This window comes from Engystomops pustulosus, chromosome 4 (genome assembly GCF_040894005.1).
Source record: "Engystomops pustulosus chromosome 4, aEngPut4.maternal, whole genome shotgun sequence".
NCBI classification, from domain to species: Eukaryota; Metazoa; Chordata; class Amphibia; order Anura; family Leptodactylidae; genus Engystomops; species Engystomops pustulosus.
In genome coordinates, this window is record NC_092414.1 from 125106666 (window position 1) to 125129021 (window position 22356).

Here is a 22356-nt window from a genome sequence, read left to right on the forward strand (position 1 = left end):
ATGGGCGGTTTGTCCCTACACCTCACATAGCCTGCCCTTAGCCCCCTCTGTGCCCAAACCATCGGTAGTCGAGCCGAGGGCGGCTCTTTCAATTGCCCCCGGGGTATGCAACACCCTCGCCGATGCAATGGCGAGGTAGTGCTTGCGAATACGTCCCACCTGTAGGTAACACCACCTTACACTACATGGTCCTTATAGGATCAAGGGGAAATTGCAGTGGTTAATCCTGCCTGGCAAGGCAGATGTTAATGTATGATGTAATTATGTCAACCAATGTCTGTGTTACATCCTGTGCTCTGTAGCTGAGATGTGATTGGAGGAGCAGCCACCACCTGACCAAAGGGAGGTAATAAAACCTCTGGCCCAGAATGTTCTGGAGCACTCTTAGAGAGTTAGACTGAGAGAAGTCTCTCAGTCTCTGTAGTGAGTGAGTGAGTAAATCTCTGTCTAGCCCATACCAGAGCAGGAAGAGCTTAGCCCCTGCCACTGAAGAGTGGAGCTATTAGACTAGAGTAGTGTAGTGAGGAAAGGGGTATCATTCCTACCTTCAAGGGTGATACCTGAAGCTCTACAGGACAAGCTGAAGCTTCCTATAAGGACACAGCTGCCACCCAGCCTGCCCTCTACATCCAGGCTGGTGAACTATCTCCTGAGGCTCCCTCCAACTCACATCTCGGCACCCTACCTACCTGTTAAAGGCACGTTTTCTGCAGTTCCTGCCGGTTGCAATAAACTGTAAGTTGTTTGCTTCAACTTCTGCCTCCGTCTGGTCCCTGCTAATACGGCTGCCTTCATCACCGGCACCCTGTCCATCACCCAGAGACTCACACTCGGGACATTAAGGGGTTGCCCCAGGGAGATCCGCTATAGCAGCCGCTCCCTCATCATTTCTTGCCAACACCACCCTGCTGGAGACCTGCCAGGCTGTAGGACAGCCCTCCGGTTCCCCCGTACCAAGCACCGTGACAATAGCGTGCTTAGGCCGCAACCGCCAGCCACTCCGGTACCGCGGGCCCCGGCTGTCTCTAGGCCTCACCTTAAAGGCTAGGCCCCGGTGGGGGATGTTGCACTTGTGCTGTAAGTAGCTAGAGAACATTGATTTGTGCCACTTGTATAACAAAGGCAAAGGCATTCAGATGTAACATTTCTATAATTAAGTTGAAAAAATTCCATATCCAGCACCACAGGAAATCTTCTTATTATAATCTTCCTTTATTGATGCAATCCATGTATATATTCCTTACAGCGATGTACAAAGCATTGCGGCCCAATGCGTTTCAACCAATAGGTCATAATTGTAGTCTAAAGTGAGACATACCATCACCATTTTTTTTAAACTCTATCTTATGGGAGATAAGCAGCAACCCCCCCCCCCCCCCCCCACCGCCACACACACACACACACACACACACACACACACACAAACACATATAAACACTCTGGGTAGAAAAAAATAGTGGGACTTATTTACTAAGGGTCGCGGACTGTGTCGCAAGACAATGCACTTACATGCACCAGTAAGAAGAAGGTGAACTCTGTTGGACCTGAGCGGGGAAGCAAAACATGCAGGATATCGGGCGCACCATCTTAGTGAATCGCGGCACAGTGCATTATAGGTGGACAATGCACTTTTTGGTGTAAGTAAATGTGCCCCATTATGTTACCCCATCTACTTACACCATTTCGGGTATGTAAATGTGCTCCAATATGTTGCTCATTTGCATATAAAATCTTCTATACATCTTTAATCTGGTAATGCAACAAGCACTCAGATCAATCTTTTACAATGCAGTGGAACACATACATGAGTAGAGCTAATCCACAGTGTGCCTAAACATAGATATAAATAGAAAAAACATGTTAAAGAAAACCTGTCATGCAAATTAACCCACCCAAAATAAATAAAAACTATGGTTAAAAAGCACTGTCCTTTGTCCTTTTGTCCTTTGGCTGCAATGTAAAAAAAAATAGTTTGTAAACTAAACTGCAAACCACCAGATGTCAGTCCAATGTCACTACGTGAGTCCAATTAAGTTCTGCATATTCAGTGGTTACTTGCATTGCCCTGCCTCCTTGTTCTTGATTGATGGGTCTCACTGCTGCAGAACATGCTGCTGTCTGGAACATTAAAAGAGAGCTCTGTCACATCATTGGCCATGGTCATGTGACCAGGGTGACGTCATCAAAGGTCCTGTTATATTTGCACAGTCTACCCATGTATGTATCTGATTAAATTAAATCACAGCAGGCTCCATGGAGGATGGGGAGCAACATAAGTCCGTAGAGGCATGCTCTGATCATTCCATGATACTGCCATGTGCCATGGGGTAGATGCTTCAAACGTAACTGGGTAAAGGACCGTAGATGACATCAGATGGGTAGGTGTAAATTAGAGAGACCGGCCGAGCAGGACACAACCCTTCTGATGCCAGGTAATATAGGCTATAGGTAAATTTGTGGGGGAAAAATTTTAGTTAAAAGAAGGATGTCAGTTGGTTAATAGGGCTCTATGGGAACCCGTCACTCGCTGTATTTGTGAAAATGAGGTGACAGGTTCACTTTAGGTTTACTTGGATGTAACAAACATCGCTGCTTCACGTGGTCATATAGTACCACCATTAGTCATGTCCTTTCTCAAGAAATATGACAAATAAAATCCCAAATATATGGGGAAAAAAAGTTATTCTATTATAAACAGGATACTGTCCTGCCTCTGATTTAACCCTAACAGTTGACTGGAATTAAAAAAGATCTACCACCAAAATACGTCATGATAAACCAGGGACATTTACTCATAGCTCCATTATATTATATTATATTTGTTATCCATGGCCTCCTTCCTTCTAAAATCACCTTTTAAAATTATACTAATGAGTCTGAAGGGCTCTGGATGGTGTTTCCAGGCCCCCTCTGTAATTTCTTTTCACTGGTTGTTGCACTGAGCAGAACATGCCTCACCCAACCCCCTCCTTCTACCTGTGTAATCTAGCAGCAGCAGGAAGTGCAGGGGGAGACCTGTTCTGCTCATTGTAGCAGCCTGTGAAGCTGCAGCACTGAGGGGCTCTGGAAGCTCCCACCAAAGCCACTGTGGCTCATTAGAATAATTATAAAAGTTGATTTAGAAGGAAGGAGGCCATACTGTAAGGAATATGTTTCTCGGCAGAGTGGTGAGCTGAACAAAATACCTCAGCATTTCTATAATAGTGTTGCTATTTATCCTTAATTTAATACTCTGAAAAGATTTATGGGAATATTTTATATATATATATGGTACTAACACCAAATACACATAAATAAAACAGACACAAAATGTCCGTGTACCATGTTTTCTGTGTTCAAACTGTCCAATAGTGTGTCATAATTTTCACTCACCTCCGTTAAGTGTAAATATCTAGAACAAAAACAAAGGAACAAGCGCGCATAGCGCAACACTATCACTAGAGGTGATCAATAGAGGTGATCTTATGTTTTAAATAATGCTGCTTACCGACTGCATAACTACTCTTCATAGTGTTGGTGATAGAAAGTTGTTGTCACAAATTATCTCCTATCCTCGGATCCTTAGTCGGGCCCGTTGAATCCAAAATTGCATAGAAGATAAAGTGGAGATCTGTTGGAGCGCTCCTTGAATCTTTATACTCCACAGTAATACAAAGAGCGCTCCAACAGATCTCCACTTTTTCTTCCGCGCAATTTGTTACATATTTCTCTGATGTGCACATTTACTGCTGTGTGCATGTCTTATGTATCTTCTTTTCTGTGTTACAGATTCTACATTGAGAGTATTTCTTATCTGAAGGACAATGCCACTATTGAGCTCTTCTTCTTAAATGCCAAGTCTTGTATATACAAGGTAAGAATGCATTTTTTATGTAACAAAGCACTGCCAAAATCACTCCACAAAGCAAAAGTCTGGAATTTGGCTATTGGTATGCACAGCTCCCAACCGTCCTGGATTTAGCGGAACAGTCCTGATTTTTCAGGACTTTTCCGCCATCCCGAGAAGTTGGGAGAACGTATCCTGCATTGTCCCACATAACAGTTGCAGAGCTGGTAGATATATGTATCTGTGCAGAGGAAGCTCCTTCATCTTACTAAGCAGCTGCTACTCTGTACTCAATTGAGAAGCCTTTCCATTTAAGGTGGAAGTCTGCTTCAACATAGAAGCTCTGACCCGGCGCTCTCATTATCTGCTTTTTGCTGCACAGTTTGAAACAGCCCCTTCCTGATCCACTTCAGAGTATGCTAGTATGTCGGCACCCATCTTTCATGTGTGTTTTGCCAACTCAGCCGATGGTTTTGCTTGTTGTGTGGTGACAGCAGAGGGGGCACAGTGACACAGTAGGTAGTTGTTTGTTATGTGTATTATTTTGGTCTGTTATCGGGTCACACTGGTCGGTGGTCACCTCCTCATCTGTTATAACTAGTTTATAGAAAAAATCAATCAGCTCACCTGCAGGAGAAAGGAATATGGATCAGGATAACTAAGCAAGGATGCCTTTGCATCAGAAGTAGATATAACAATCAGCAGAGAAAAATATCCATCTTTTTGTTTTTCCATTTGTCTGGAGTTGTGTATCAGTGGTGTTTCATCTATTTAATAATTTGAATACATTTTTGCTATTTTAACAAAATTCAAGGTTTCCTACATCTGAACAAAAGTAAAAGAATAATAAAATTTAAGATGGGGCATTAGAGTCCATAGGGAGGTGGGAACATTATACTATGTGGGACCATAAAGGTCGATATTATACTATGTTTAGGGGTGGGGCAATGGTATGGTTTAGGGAAAAGGGGGGGGGGATTTTTGTCCCTCTTTCTTTAGCCCAAAAGTTGGGAGGTATGGTCTATCGTATTGATAGGACTGATTTTATAGCAGATTATGGCACGAATTGTCTTGAAGGAAACCAACCACTTAAAAAAAAGGGCTAAAAATACTCATCTACGCTCCTCTTGATGTTGATCCCAGCGTTGTCTGTCGCTAGTCTTGACAAGCCAGGATCACCTAGAAAAGAAAGTTATAATTAGCAGCACGGAGCGCGGGGACAAGATGTCTGGCACTCCGCGCTGCTTGTTATGCACACAACCGCACCTCCCTCTCTCATGCTCCTAGCATAATTAGCAGCCCGGAGCGCCCGAGATCTTGTCCCAGCACTCCGTGCAGCTTATTAGAAGTTTGTTTTCTAGGTGACGTGTCATTGCTAGCGACAGTGCAGGGATCAAGATAAAGAGGAGCGCAGGTGAGTATTTTTTTTTTTTTTTTTTAAGTGGTTCATTTCTTTTAAACTTTCTTTAGTGTTTATAAGAGAAAGGATCAATAGCAACAACTTGTAAAAACCATGTACACCTTCAATGATTTATACCAGTCTTAAGCACAGTTATCTCTACAATGTTTAACAATTTTGCATTGGATAGTACCATTTTCAGAATTTAGCATATTTGTCACAATTTGCTAAATCAGTATAATTAAAGAGGCTGAGATTAAAAAATATGGAAATTTAAAAAAACATTTTCTGTTACTGCAAATACCTCATTGCCCACTAGATGGCAGTAGCTCCACATTATAGTAACGGGAGACGGTTTCCTAGTGCTGAGATTCATTGAAACTGAAGGAAAGCCTCATATATCCAATTTAGATACGCATCTCTATGACAAGATCAGTCAGGGCATGGATCAGGGTATCAGGATATCCATGGGTAGCTGCTATACTACATACTACTAGATATTATGATGCAGTTGTGCTTAAATGATTTCCATTTACTGATCACTGAACTCAAAAATAAAAATGGCTTCATGCAGTAATGTTAATAATACAAATGAAGCATATGCTGTATTATTTTGAAGGGGTATTCCAACCTGCGGTCCAGGCGAGGACATAGCCAAGTGAATGAGCCCTAAGGCTGTGTTCACACTTGGCGTATACGTTTGCTTAGGAGATGAGTTTGCCTTATTACATCGCTGTTAACAATTTTACAAAACTTAATGTTAACACAACACTAACACATTTGTTAACATGTTAGCTTTAGTGTTTTGTTAACTTTGTGCTAATACGTTGTTAATGCATTGCATTAACTTTGTATTTTGTAAATGGAAATGTTAACAGCAATGTATCTTGTCAAATCTCCTCTCCTCCTGTGAACATGGCCTAGGGGTACACACTCTCTATACAGTAACACAGAAAGCACAACTGTTTTATAATGTGCTTCTGTAGAGCACATACAGTACAAACGGATAAGTGTTTTATGTAATTGGAGATAAGCTTTGAAAATGCTAAGGTAAATGAAAGTTGTTCCCATTTCAGCAAATAAATGTTACTGTATGATGAAAAGTTTTTCAATATACTTTCTGTATAAATTCCTCACGGATCTCAGCCTGAAGTCATTCTATAGGAAGCTTCTATGTTTCCTTCCAGTGGATATCAACCAGTCCATGGTCATGAGATGTCACACAGATGCATGTGCAACATCCCCCAAAGGGGCCTAGCCCTTTCTTGGGGCCTAGTGGCAGCCGGGGCCCAAAATACCAGACTGGCGATTGCAGACCTGGACCTACAGCCTGGAAGGTCTCTAGCAGGGGGTGTGTGCAAGAAATATGGAGGGAGAGGCTGATGTAATGGTTCTCCCTGGGGCAACCCCTGACTGTATGTAAGATAGGTCCCTGGGTATTGAATGGGGGAACCTGTGGTGGTAAGCAACCATATCCAGGGATCAGACGGAGGCAACATGGTGCAAATCAACTCAAGGTTCTTTATTGCACAGGTAGCAGACAACGGGCCTAAACGGTCAAACAGCAGGTCTGAATTCTGGTACTGGAGTGGTCTAGCAGAGTGGTCTTCAGGAATAAAGCATCAGTAGGCTGGGATAATTAGAGTGTCCAGACTCAGTTCCTGTGATTGGTTTCTGTCACAGCACTGAAGGTATGCTACACACTGGCTCTCTCTTCACTCTGTCCATGTGCTAAAGAGACCTGTGCTCCCACTGCACATGGGTTTTATACTGCCCCTGGTCAGGTGTTAGCACCTCTCCAATCACACTCCAGTTTACAATACAGCCACGTAATTGGATAACAGCTTACACCCATTTAACTATTGCCTTTCCAAGCAGATGCTACAGCTGCAGATTTCCTGAGATCTCCCTGCATTATCCCTTGAGTGAGTTGATCAGGCCCACCAGATGGATCCTGACAGGTAGAGAGCCTTTTTCGTAACTACCCCCTTGCTTATAATTTGGCAGGGGTGTTGCACACGGCTCATTATATCATACAGCACTGATTACTCTCATATAATGAGCCGTGCACATGTGTGACATCACATGACCAGGGACAGATTTCTATCCACAGGAAGTAAACATAGAAGCTTTCAATAGCAAGACAGCAAGCAGAGATCTTGGAAACCACAAGGAATTGTTACCGAAAGTATATTGGAAAATTGTATAATTTTTCATCATACAAACAATATTTATTTACTTAAGTACAGCATAATACAGTACAAGACTGTATCCAGGATGTGGTGAAGTAAAGTAGGAATAACCTTGTATAACTAGACTAGTTAGTCCACAGATGGATTTTACATTCTCCAGTAAATAGACTAAGGTCATAAAAATACATGTCTCCTGAGCCTGATAACAATCTTATACTTGAGGCGGAAAATATCTCATCTGCAATAAAAGAAATGGCCATAACGTACAGTATCTGGAAAGGCTAGGAATCTTCCGGCATTTGTTCTCATAAGGATTCTCTTGGCTCTGACATGGAAGATGAAAAGCCCTGCCTGAGCTTCTCTGCAGCACTTATCACCAGCTTGTATTCAGGGCAGGGGGATCCTTGGGGAGTGTGAGTGTACTTTGTAACACAAAGAGGACAAGGTCACGGTAGAATCCCAGCAGTTCCTTCTAACAATTACAAATATGCCAGAGAGATCTCTTGCCAAGAATGGGTAGCAGTAGCTGTAATCTATAGAAAATGACATTCCTGTTGACTAAACACTATTGTCTTAGCATAAAATGTCGCTTGGTGGAGATAAGCAGCTTCCTGACTCAGAGTTGTCAATAGGGCGAAATTATTAGGAACTGTTCATTGTGTCTGTCTGCTTCTCACTGTGCTCATACCTAGTGAAGCCTGATGTTATTATTTGATATCTTAGGATATTATGGACTGCAAAGTAGACCACCCTAGTAATCGTCTTATAGGTATATGCCATTGGTAATCCAGAGTATAAGGCTAGGGGCTATCCTCAATGTGTTTCCCTATGGCTATAAATACTTATTGAGCAACTAAAAAGCTGAAAGAAGAGCAAAGAAACCAAACAAGCATTGCTCACGTTGCAGGATCCATAAGAACGCTTCTAGTAACGGCCAGAGAAATCTATACACAAAGCAGGAGGGTATTATCTTATAGATGCATGAATGTGGAGTCTGAAAACACTCCTGCCTATAATATATGTTATTCCTATTGCAGGCCTACAGAGGGCGCTGCATGTCACAGAGATCCCTTCTTATGTGACATAGAAGCTTTATTAGTATGATGTTTCAATTGAAAGGAATATAAATGGTTATTGGTTTTATCTGAAGCCTTTTATAATGATTTCTTCAATATAGAGTTGTTAGGGTCAACTCTCCCTTTACTAATCTATCCTATGTCCTATCTCCTGTCTGTTATCCGGCAAACACCAGATATATACCAAGTTCCAGGCTTCTCTGCAGTCCTTTTCACCCTTGACCCTGTAAATAAGATGGCGGCTGGTGGCTGGTTCAAGCAGCAGAATTTTTATTTATTAAATTATTTTATATTGTTCCCTTATAAAGAATGGCTGGACCATTATACAACCTCTTGTGTCACCCCCTCATCCTCATAGTCTGTAAGCTCTTGTGAGCAGGGCCCTTACTCCTATTGTTCCTATTGTATGTTCGGTGTAATGTAATATAATTGTATATGTCACCTATGATTTGTTAAGCGCTTTGGAATTTGATGGCGCTATATAAATAAAGATTATTATTATTATTAGCAGCCAAAGTGATCTTCTAACAAACATAAAAGAGGCTGCAGTGCTTGCCTCGGATAACAATACAATGTATGGTGGGAGAGTAATAACCAGGTGACAATCCTAGCTCCAATAGACAAAAAACACATTATTGTTTCTGTATGTGAAATATGGATGCCAATATAAATTAATATGTGTGCTACATCCTTGTGGTCATAGTTTCTTGAAGATCTTGCAGCTAGACTTGGCCCATTTTCCACCAATGTCATTGACCTTGATGATAAGGTGCGGGTTTGACTCTGAGATTTAGAAATAAGAAGCTTATAATAGCTGAAGAGGTTGTTAATTAAATCAGGACCAGAAAAGAACAGAGCTCTGATTGTCTTTCTCTGGGAAACAGTCTTTATGACTTGCAGAGCCGTTGAGAGAGAGGGGAATGGGATTGTAGGTGGAGAATGGTGAGGGAATGTCATTAGTGGCTGCCTGCAGCTATTCATGGGAACTCTGCATCCGGTATTCAGAGACATTCACTGTTTGGGTACCCAAAGTTCACTGATCAACTCTTCAGAGTTCAATGCACTAAGTGAAAAGCAGGATTTTCATAGAAGACTTTATTCCAATCACATAAATATTTAAGTAGGATTTGTCCGAATCGTATTTTGCTTAAACCTATGTGATGGTCTAAGAGTTTTCCCTTATTAAGTTTCCCTGCATTATGGCGTGACCGGTAGTATCACAGATTTCTGTAGTACTGGATCTGAAGCAGATCTGCATGTTAGATCTTTAATGACATGACACATATATTTAGGTCTTTAGTCTCAGCTGAAAATTTTTCCTGAACTACTTAAATGGGTATTTTCATCTGGGCGTTCACATTAAATTTAATTCATCTTATTGATACCTTTCTTCAATATCACGTTATCTACCTGAGTGAAGATTATTTCCAATAACTGTAGTCATGTTGTCCCTTAAAAACAAAATAGTTGTCATTGGATAAGACCACCACCACACTCTCCCAGCTGTGGCCAGGCAAGCACTATTGAGACACCTGACCACCTGGATTCAGTGTTCCTTACTACAGGGCGGCTGTGGGACATGCAGTAACGCCCAGCAATTTCATTCGCAAAAATAATTTCTTTCTTTGCCCAATCAATTTAGCAGAATTGGTTGTGACCAAGGACAACTGTTCTCTGTTTATGAGGGACCATATGTCTATATTTATGGGAAATTATCTTCACACAGGTACATTTTTTAATAACATCTAATTGTTGAAATCTATATATATGGCAGGTGAGTTAAATAAAATGTGAACAAGACTGTAGCAAGTTTCCATTAACAGTAGGATGTTTTTAATACAGTTTACTGTTGTGAATAATGACAGTCTTTGTACAGTGCTGCAGCATAGTTTGGGGCTTTATAAGATACAACAAACACAATACAAATCTCACAATAGATGGATGCATAGAAAATAGTAGAAAAGGCCTGCATTAACCATCTTGATTGATATTTTTAAAATTACAGTTAAAGAGAACCCGTCAGGCAAATTAATCCCCTAAACTAAACATATTTTCATAAACTGCCATTAGAGAGCATTGCCTCTATCCCTTCATTGTCCCTCTACATGTCTGTAAACTTAAGCAATGAGGTCCTTAAGCTGTATGCAAATGACCTGTGAAATGTCCAATGAGTCATTAGCATATTCAAGCAATCCAGCTTATTCATGAGTGGGAAGCACAGCCACACCCCCAGCTGCTCCAACAGGGAGTAGTGACAGGACTAGTGACAGAGACCTGATGACAGGTGTCCTTTAAAGGAGCTTTGAAATGGCCAAGGCACTCAGGATGTGCAGTACAGCCTGGATTGTGGAGCATTGGCAGGGTGAAGGGGGTTTTTAAGTTTTTAGTGGTTCCTTGAGGATCCCCTTTTCCAATAGTTTTATTTTAATGAACAACCCCTTTAACTTTAGTAACTGATTTACTTTAAGCAAGCTCAGCAAAATGATTCCAGCATTGATTCTGGTCTCCATCCTAGCTAATTTTAGATTGTGCATACTTTTAGTCATGTCTTCCCATTGACTTTCATCTAAACATGAATTGGACTAAAGCAGCACTAACATATCAATGTTGTGCTCAATTTGCCGGGACATATCCAATGAATGGAGAACATATGATTTTTCTGTAAGGTATCACATAGGTAGTTCTAGTAAAACTAAAAAAAAAAAGGAATCTTCTATTAAATCACTAAGAGGTGGGGGTTTCCCTAAATATGAGGAAGATCTGGTGACTACATTTGATTTGTTATTCTTTATTGTCTTATACATCTGTCTGCATACAATGGCCTACAATGTACACACATGATCTAAATCAATTTTGTGCCACTGATCTATGAGTGCATAAATAATCCATTTGGCAGTCACAGTAGATTAGATATGAAGGGTCATATTTCTGCTGTGCCAGGAATACCTTTTCTGCTGGCTCAGCCTCCGGAAATCACTTTCTTTAGCCAACAAATGTTTCACTTCCTTGTGGTGCATTTGGGAACTACAAATAGAGAACAATTGACAGTCCTGCGCGTGGGGGAATTCATCATACTTGACAGATTTCCCTTGCTCCCTTTTGAATCCAGAAATTTAGGCTGCTGTATGTATGGATTGTAATTGATTGTATCAGTTGTATCACTGCTGTGTGGCAGACAACAGGCTACAAAGTGTGTTAATAATCTTTGCTGAATTGTGATGAAAATAACTGCAGGACCTTGGTTCCTATGTCAGGCTGCCTATATGTTAGAAGGGAGGTTTGGTATAGCCCCCCTTTTCTTACCATCCCATCTTACATTGTAATACAGACCTTTGATGTGTATCCATAAGAGTGCAGCTCTGCACGCCACATTATACAGCTTGGAGCAGCCTGTTCTCTGCAAATTCACAACATCTTTTTCTTTTTGGCTTTTGCAGGAATTGATAGATGTTGACAGCGAAGTTGTTTTTGAACTGGCAGCGTACATCCTGCAGGTAAGAAGGCTTTCTCCTCCGCCTATCAGATTGTTCTCACATGGAGGAATGAAGAAAGATAATTGAATCGAAAACATTGTCATCCACATCATACACACCACATGCTTTCAAATGTAAAATGTGAAATCAATTAAGATCACAATGTTGCCTTTTTTTGTTTTTCATAACCCATATGTGTATAGTAAATCTGGGCGGTCCCTACTCCATCTAATGAACCCCATGTGACAGCAAAGACCTTTATTATGATTTTACTCTTTTAATAGAGTTGGACTGAGTCTTACATTACTGTTTGCATTATTAGACAAGTTTCTTTAGTCCACTGTCAGAAATTGCCATTCCTTGTAGTTTTGTGGTTGTGCAGACAAAGATCATTGTTGCAGATGGAAACAAGACCAGTTTATTGAGACATTTCAGTCCATAGTAGAGAGAAAAGGGCCTTGAGCCCCTTTATAAAGCTTGTACCCCACTTTACCTTGCCAGTAAACACAATACAAAGCAAAGGAGACCCATGCACATAATGCTGCTTGACGCAGATTCACATGGAATGATTGGTAAAAACTATAAACTGTACATGAACCAATAACTATCGTTAAGTCCATAAATTGCAAGCAGGATCCTTATTAGTATTGTTTACATTTTTTCATTACCCTGTAATGTCTTATTTTATGTTTTTATATGAACACTAAAATCTATAGGGGAAGTTTTATCAGGGCTTGTACTACAGTTTTCTGGCTATAAGCCCTGAAATAATTCCAAGTACTGGCGACCTTAAAAACCAAGTATAGAATTACAAGTTTCGCAGCGAGGACAGAGCCTCCTGATGTATGCAGTGGCACCGGAGGATGGGACTTTATCGACTTTACATGAACGCTGATGTATGATAAATGCAGAATATGATGGCAAATTGATAAGAATAATAAGAATTTATTTTATTATTATAATCCTCCCACTATTTGCCAGTGACAATAGAAAAAGACTGCCGAGCCTCAAATTTGGATAGAAATAGGTCCTCTAATTTACTCCCTTTCATTACCTTACCACGCCTTGCCTTCAGCAAGCTTGCTGAATTTCTATGATCAGGTAGAATAAATCCAATCCAATGCTGAATTTTTACAGTCCTTTCACACATAGTACATGTATATTTTTAGTTTTTTTACTGTTAAAGTTCAAGATTTACTTTTTTATTTCTCTCTTAATAGCTGCAATGCTATCTAAATGAATGTAGTATGCAGGGCTAAGTGATACACATATAGGGGGCATCTATCAATTGTGGCACAGGGTCAGTGTTTTTGCATATAATTAATACTGGGATGTTAGATTGTGGCCCAAGGGGTTGATGACGGAGATCGGTGAGCGCAGCGCTAGGCAATTTCCCTCAGTTCCACTGAATAGTGGATATTGCCTAACTTTGGTTTTGCACATTAAGTGTGTGCAAAAAAATGCACCAAAAAAGTGTTGGGAAACTAGTGGGAACTCAAAGCTGCACCCAAAAAAAGAAATTTCGTAAGTGTCATAAAAGAAAAAAAACCTGTGGGAAAGTCAAAAATGAATCCCCCCCCCAGTCATATCATTAATGAATGTTATCTGAACTGCAACTAAAGCGGTGGCCACACCTTCAATAGAACTTGTTTAGAAAACCGCTATTCCAGCGATGCCGAAACTTTTAGTGGCCGAGTGCCCAAAAAGCAACCCAAAACCCCCCTTATTTATCGCTAGGTGCCAACCAATAATTAAAGAAGTAACTTATTGCTCCATGTTCTTCAACAACTTTCAATCATATTGGGCTCCTGAGGACAGAAACACAGTAGAAAGATGGAACATTAGCATAATTTTAGCTTCTTTCCAGTGTCCCTCTGTACACAGAGAATGGTGGGGCCAGCAGGAGGTCCTCCAAAGATAATTCAGCCCTGTCTATTCATTCTCCCTTTTCCTACAGTCCCTAGTAATGAAGTAAGTATCACTTACATATATGACTGAAAGCAGTATCTTTTAAGTTGCTTGGAACTGCAGAAAGATCCCTTGAGTCCTTTCTGGTGTGCTGGGGGCGATGGCCCAGGTGCCCTCAGAAAGGGTTCTGAGTGCCACCTCTGGCACCTGTGCCATAGGTCCGCCACCACTGCGCTATTCCTTCCAATTACTAATAACGCAGGCACACTCCGGCCAAACATTCGTGTGCTTTCAGTGTTGAGAGTTGAGTATACTGGTAGCAGCATAACTCAAGAAAAATTGACGAGGGTATGTTTATATCAATCATAAGTTTTTTACATTTTTGCTGCAAAATACTATGAGAATAGGAAAGTTTGGTTTTATTCAGTTCTTTACCAAAGGCAATGTATAAGTGGTAGAGCTGTACACAATGTACACAGCATCAGATGCTTGTGGACCGCATTACAGACTTTTTCTACTGGGACTACAGCTACATTTTGCCTATCTATTCTATCTAGCAGGACTTACAAAGGACTCTGAGTTGAAAAGACTTGTACAATACATAGGTCAATGTTGAATAGCATCATTAAACTTCAAGATCCAGTGTTGCTATGTGACATTGTACATTATAAGACTCAAATAGGCAGGAAGATAAAATAGACATAGATCAGGGATTAAGCTTTTCTTAGCAACCTCCTATGCTGCTACAGCTGCTGAGCAGGAATAGAAGTTGAGCCTGAATAGCCTTGTGGCATGCATGGATTTTCTGCATCAGTAACTAAGGGTTGTGGCAGTGACATCTCCCCTCCCCCATGCTCTTAATTGTAAATGTTTGAAAGATAGTAAGACTTAAAACTAACACTAAGCTCTCTAATGGGTCAACAGGGCCTGTAGGACCAATCCAGAGAGATGTAACTTCTCCACAAGGCAGACACTCTCAGCCATGGGAAAGTGCCCTGTGTCAGTAACCTAGTCAGCAGAAGGGCTTCTTAAACAATAAGCTTTGGGGTCCCACTCTAAGGAATTTTTATCTTCTTGTTTTAAAAAAACTAATACAGTACAAAATGAATGTTCACTTTGAAAACACGTATTATTGTTGTGATGTGTATAACCATGCTATGTCTTCTGATTTGGTACATGATTTATTACATAGTGCAGTATGTAAAAAATTTTTAATAGGCTATGGACATAAAGTTGTAGAAGATTGTCAATTATCCATTACTGACTCGGGTGCTCGTTATTCGATACAAACTTTTCCCGATGTTCGAGTGCTCGTATCGAACAATGAACCCCATTAAAGTCAATGAGAGACTCGAGCATTTTTTCACTGAAAGAACACATTAAAAGAACAGTGCAGAATAACACATTACAGATGTTTACAGATGTTTTCCTTAATTTAATGCTCGATCTCGAGCCGGCGAGTATACTCGCTCATCTCTAGTGACTACACTTTCTTTTTTTAATGGCTACATTAAATATTTATGGCTGCTTTTTTGTATATCCGTCTGCCCCAAGGCTAATTAAAACCAAACATATTTGGAGGTATAACATTTCTCGTCTGCAATAGCAGGGTGGTCGGAGGTGTGAATGCCCTTTTTAAAATTGGAAATCCGTTGGAAACTACACCTAAAATCTCTGCCAGGTATACCCTCAATACAACAGTGCTAACAACGTTCAACATGCCAGTCTTAATAAATTCCCCCATTATGTTCCTAGTTATTGATTGACAGAAACAGTTTAGATGGTTTTAACTTTTTAACCTGAAATATTTTTTGTGTTTAATTTTAGGAGGCAAAGGGAGATTTTACAAGGTATGTACTTAACTATTTTTCTAATTTACATGTAATATGCTTTTTGGTGGTATGGAACTATTGCTCTTGAAAAAATTTCCAAACTGGGGGTCTTCTCAATTTCTGGTTGTCCATAGTATTTTAAAGCATTTTCTTTCATAGGGTTGCATTGGTTTATGTTATTCAGTATTATTATAATTATGATGATTTGATTTGAATATTTTTATGTATCCTAATGCTGCAACAGTGCTTTTTTCTGGAAGTTTTAATGAAGTGATCTACACTTTAAATATGAAAAATGTCATCTAGATAATTATGCCTATAAAAAAGGCATGCTGTATAGTAAAAGAAACACCAATGACAGTGTGTGTGTGTGCCATAGACCATTGTAAGCAAAATGTACAGAACATAAAATCGATTTGTTGTGCTTTTCTATACACAGCTGACTGTAGTGTATTCAGTAAAGTGATCACAAGAAAAACAACACAAGTCACTTCAAGAGAGTGCTATATTTCAGGATTATAGGCAGCCCGCTGTCTGTTTGCATTCCACATGCTGGGTGATGGCACCATGCAGAGAACATTGTGGAGAAAGCCTTGGGCTTCAATCGCTAAATCTCTACATGTTCTAGAAATTCCCAATATTTGTAATGCTGGAAATACTCTTTCAAATATTGGTTTGTCATCAACTTTTAAGATGTCATAAGAAAAACACTGGAGCAATGGCTGGTATCTTATCAAATTCTGTGTAGGCACCTATGGCTGCCTATATAACATATCTATTATCTTACATGTCCTATTTCTCTACTCCTTTGTACCTCATATAAATTTCTCCATATGATGAAGAAGCCAATGTTAAGAGGAAAGTGAGATAGATGTTTGTCCAGCTTATTGTTTTCTGTATCCATTGATGAGCAATTCAAGAATACCTAATAATGTAACTAACAATAACTAATGACCCTTGAGTTCAAAGAAACGTACTTGTTGCAAATGGAGGAAATAATTTTACCTGAAGAGCTATCTTTATTGGTCTAGGTAGAATACGCCAGGGATCTCTACTTCAGAGATAGCTATAACTAGTATGGTGTATATGCCAATGCCTGGAGCCCTTCCAGCATCTAACTGGAATTTTTGGGGCCACCAAAGAAAATTATTCTGAGAGTCCACCTTTAATCTATACACTTTTATGGAACATGGGCCAGAGGATCATGTGGTAACCACTTTTTACAGATCTACATAACTGGTTTATTATTTTGTCATGTGGAAATCTTTAATATGATGCTTATAGACTAATATGGGCCTGAACTTTATGGTGCTTATAGACTAACTATTAGGAGACCTTTTTTGTACCTCTGGTTTTAATGTCATACAATTTTTTGTTTTCATACATTTCTCTTGTGAAGGTAGCATTAGAGCTAAGCTCAACATGTAAATTAAATTATATATCTGAAATACCCCACCCAAATATCTTTCTTCTTATACCTTAAGTGAATGTGAGTAATTTGGTTGATACAAGGAAGGAAACCATATGGTAGGTTAGAGAACAGCGTATAGAGAACTAGTGAGCCATCCACACCGGCATACAGGCATTGTGCACTTTACTTTGCAGTTCAAAGTTTGTACCTGATATTATCCTTATTCAAAGTTTAAGCTGGTTATAGAGCGTATATCATAGACTACATATATAATTCTGCAGTTTGTTTGTCGTCTTTCTTGTGTCTGCTTCTTTAGTACTTGCTTGAACAAGATCTTGTTAAGTGCTGAGATACAGATCTTGCCATCCTTGCTGTGGGCTCCTGACTTCTTAGTATATAGAATTGCAGTAAACAGTGCAGCAAACTTTTCTTTAAATGATCTATAATAATATATAATTACCATTAGATGCTTTCCACATAATAAGCAATTGTTTCTGTTTTCAATCATGACTTATTCCAAGAGTTCTGTTGTTCCTCCACCATGTGAAATGCAGGAGCTCGGGAATATCATAGGCTGCAGAGCATCTCATTAGTTAACCTTTTCAGCTCTGAGGAATACCCAGCTGGTTATGATTTCAATACAATAATTTTCAAGTCCTGTTTCCTGTACTCTAAAAGGAAAAACCTTAGGGGTCCGACCTTAAGATTCCCTTTCATTTTCATTGTATCATATTTCATCTTGGAACTAGGGAGCATTTATAAAAATGCAGTTTTCCTTTCATGGCCTGTGATGGATGGCAGTCTCTGTGGATGCTTTAAGGACACATTAACCATGGTCCAACCTCAACTTTCAAAACATCTATTCTACGTAAAAGATGTGATACATGCAACACATCACTTCTTGTTTCCCTTTGACAAGGCCTCAAATATTGTACTCAATTTGCTAAGCAGTGCTACAGGGATGCTGGGGGTTATTTCTCAAGGTTTTTATGGCAAACAGGCCCTTAAATAATCGTAATTTCTGGTACCACACCAGAAATTGCGATTATTTCCCCTTTTACAGCACCTCCACGCCAAGGGATTGTCAAGGGGGCTTGGCTGGGTGACAAGTGGGCACTCATTATACCCTGTGCCCATTCAATGCTGAATGGCCGCAGAACAAGTTAAATACTCCACTGTGTTTATAAAAGTTACCATATACTGTAATACACAATTTATTTGTTCGGCTTACCGACTGAATACAGCATTGGAGCAAAATGAAAGTACAGTATTGAATTAATTTCCTTTTACCAAGAAAGATGGTTTATAATACTTTGGAATACTGCATTATGTGTTATGTATCCTGCAGGAATCATGTCTACGCTCTACAGAAATGCTTTGTCAGTCAACCTATTTATCACCGACAGCAACACTTTTTTCCTTCATTTTCATTGTATTCTTGGCAGTGCTATTTCTTCAGATGACAACAGGATTCAAAGAAAATAATCTAAAAGTTTAAATCACATTCTTCAATTACTTGTGATATTTGCCAGAGCGGGCTTACTCTTTTCATTAACAAAAGCCTTAAAACTCAATGGCAAGGCTGCATAAGACTATGAACACATATCTAGTGGAATATGCTATAAAAATATGCAAAGTAATCTAGAAGAAACATATGCTGAGCACTTGTATTAGGTTTCATGCGTGTCCAGCAATTAACAGGTTAAGAAAATCAGCAGGGCAGGCCAAGAAACGTAATATGGCTTTAATCTTTCTGTTACATCTCATGCCATATGGGGTGGGGGATTTTATGTTTCCTATAAGCAGACACACAAAAAGCCTTTTAAGGAAAGCTGAAAGTGTGTTTAATAAGCAATGGAAAGAGATACCTGATTTGTCAGATTAATAACTGAGTGAAACGTGAGCTAGTAAAATAGACTGCACAAAGCAAACCCTATAGAAACAGCAACATACACACACTATACGCTGTATTTGCATGTTTATATGTACACACTCTGCAGTCTGTAGCCAGTAATATAAGATACACTCATAGCTCCAGGGGCTGAATGGATGCCAGGACTGATTCCTGGCTCACCAGGTTGTAACAAGTGTCTGTCCGATTAAGCAGTTTTCTATAAAAATCCATAGCAAAATAATTGCCTATTTAATATAGCAAAAAAAAATATTATTAATATAATGCACATTGGCATCATTATGGTAACTCAAGTGAAGGATTCTTAAGACATATGTGCACTTTGGACCCCATACAGCTCATATACAGAAAGAATTGGGAGTTTAGTTTACTTTTGATTCTGAGTGAAATGCACAAAGTATTATCTTGCCAATTTGAGAAAGACTTAAAGGGAACCTCTCACCACATTTGCACATATACAGCCAGTGACAAGTTCCTATAGAGACTTCTTCCTTCTTTTAGCTAAAAATAGTTTTGCTTACATCCACCTAAATCATTTTTTATCTTATATTACCTGGTATCAGAGGGGGGCATGTCCTGCTCATCCGGCCCCTCCCATCTACTTCTCCCCATGTCTTATGCTTCCTTACTGGTCACAGTAATGTCATGTGACCAGAGTGAGATCATCTTGGGTCCTTTAGTCTCTTAATAATAGAAAACTGTACCCCATGTATGTATCTGGCCACATGAAGTCACAGCTGCCTCCATGGACTTCTACTCTTTTCCATCCTCCATGGAGTCTGTTGTGATTTCATGTAATCACATACATGGTGTACAGTTTGCTATTCTTAGAAGGTTGAAGGACCTGCAATGATGTTACTGGTCACATGTCATGAATGTAACACAAGGCGCCGTGTAAAAAGATTGACACAATATTTCACATCTCTACATAGAGCTTTATATGTCTGTAGTTGATTATTAGTAGAATGTTCCTAGGTACAAGGAGGCAGAGCAGTGATTTGAAGAGACACAGAGCTGTTAGTCAAAATAATGGGCTGTGGTATCTCTGACTCTTCTTCTCTCTCAGGCTGCCAGAGATGAGTCAAAAAGCTAATTTGCATATCAGAAAAATGTCTTTAATTAAGGTACAGGGCCCCACTGCCAGCTAATTTTAGGTGATTTAAGTAGGACCTGTAAGCCTTTATTAGCAGACATTGTTAGTTGGGGGGGGGGGGGGGAGAATCTGGGAACAGCTCCACTTTAAAGGGGTTGTACAGCCCTAACATAAAGTTGCCTTCATGTTGTCATATAACGTGCTAGATATCGTGGTGACCTCAACACAAACAGCACATAACTGAATGACCTCAGCATTGATATGCATGTGTGTAACTATCTGCAACCCGACCACAATAGCTGGTATGGAGGGGTCAGGTTTACCTGTGAGCTGGAAATCCCTTGGGCAGCAGTACATTGGTGCGGTACCCTATACATCACATTACTATAAAGTGCCTGATATAAATATTATTTCAAACTTATTATTTCAAGATTTGAAACCCATTGATATCTATGAATATTCCATAGATCGTCATTCTCTTCCCTCTTTATGAATTGTGTACTCCTTATCATCATTACCTTTATCTGGGCACGTGTAAGACTTACAGTAAATGTTTTTTACATGTGAATCCCAGGTTGCATTCTACATAGTTGTTTACATAGCACGGATTAAACTAGAGCTTGTGCTCTATTACCCTTATAATAACAGTATGATTGTACTCCTGAGTTTCTAAATAAACCAACACATGTTCTGGTTATATGCAGCTTATTGTTTTCAGTAACTCTAAACTTTGTCCGTTTACTCCCTTCTTTTCCCCTGCTATGCACTGTAGTTGTACTGCAGATAGGGAGAAGAGGACAAAGCTTAACTCCTTACAAGAATATTTCAATTGTAAATTAAAATCTATGTTTACATCAGTGTTTGCTAGGTTCCATAATACCCTTTCATTACATACAGAAGAAAAAATAATGATAGAGTCTGCTTTCAATGGCAGCTAATCTTTTACGTGCATGAAGCATTCCTCTGCCCTACAGACAAGGCCGTTGCCACTATGCTGTCAGACAAAACTAATGACTTCATACTCTTTGTAGCTGTGATCTCTATAGTGTCCAACTTCAGATATGTATATTCATTAAGGGAGAAAAATTATTTTCTTGCTCTTTGATACTACATTATATCACATAGGCCTTACATAATATTGCAATGAGATATACTTAATCTAGTGCATGCTAAAGGATGCATATCTCTCTATGTGGAGCTTTGATTTACTTATTTGAGTTTCACATCTCCATATGTCCTGTAAAACAGCACAATCACTGTTTATTATCATATAATTGAAGAAACATTCATGAAGGAGAAATATAACTTAGAAGTCTTTCTTTTAGTGGGTCTCAGTGTGCAACACAAATTGTGCCAAAAAAAAGTGTAGCTAGAATAGCTAGAGAAGCTAGAAGAGCAGGAAAAAGACTGGCATTAGTGTCGGTAATAATAAATAAGCCGCACATGGTACAGCAACGAAAAAAAGTCAACAAAAAATGTCGGAAATACTAGAATAAATGACCCCCTTGTGTAATTCAGAATTAATAGTATGCCAGGGTCAGTGTCTTCAACCAACATAACGTTTGGCTAGTGCTTTGTTTTTTTTCAACGCTTGACACAAATTCATAAAAAAAATTATTCACAATTTATTATTATTAAAAATTATTATTCAGATCTTGAAAGTCTCCACTAATTATGTTGAATATACTGCAACCTCCTGTCAACCATCAGGCTAAAAAAATCTACTGGTGTACAGTAAACACTAAAAGTGAAGCCAAATATTCCAGGCAAAAATATGATATACACTAGAAGAAAAAGACAGAATATCGAGTGGTTTGTGAATTTCTCTGCCAAGTCAGGCACAACATGTTATGAGTGTCGTGATAAGCGTTTGTTGGATTAAAATCTAAAATACCACATTGTTGGTCATGCATGGTTATAGGAAAGATTGTGAATGCAATGGACATGTCTAAGACACATGTTTAAGCTTGACTACAAAGAAGGTTAAGCAGGAAATGTATTGCCTATGACTGCGTTCTATATCTACTACATATATTTTAGATACTGGTTACACAAGCAAAAACAGAAATTCTCGGAAATTGATGAAAACAGGAATAGGAATAGAAACTAAATTCTTATTACTAGTATGTTATTAGTTTACGGTTTACAAGGTTTGTCCTTTTTATGCTTTACATTTCTCAACAGGTTTATATGTGACTCCAAGCCTTGCATTCCAATTTTTTTATTGTTCCACT

At 39.4% G+C, this 22356-nt stretch overlaps 1 protein-coding gene across 7 annotated transcripts in view; it reads left to right on the top strand.

The window, feature by feature from the left end:
• FRMD4A (FERM domain containing 4A) overlaps positions 1–22356 on the top strand; it is a 308777-nt gene that overhangs the window by 231920 nt on the left and 54501 nt on the right. For all 7 annotated transcript variants that reach the window (XM_072147320.1, XM_072147319.1, XM_072147316.1 and 4 more), the window contains exons 5-7: positions 3769–3853; positions 11931–11987; positions 15702–15724. In XM_072147320.1, coding sequence (XP_072003421.1) covers positions 3769–3853; positions 11931–11987; positions 15702–15724 — 165 coding nt within the window. The remainder of the gene's footprint in view (positions 1–3768; positions 3854–11930; positions 11988–15701; positions 15725–22356) is intronic.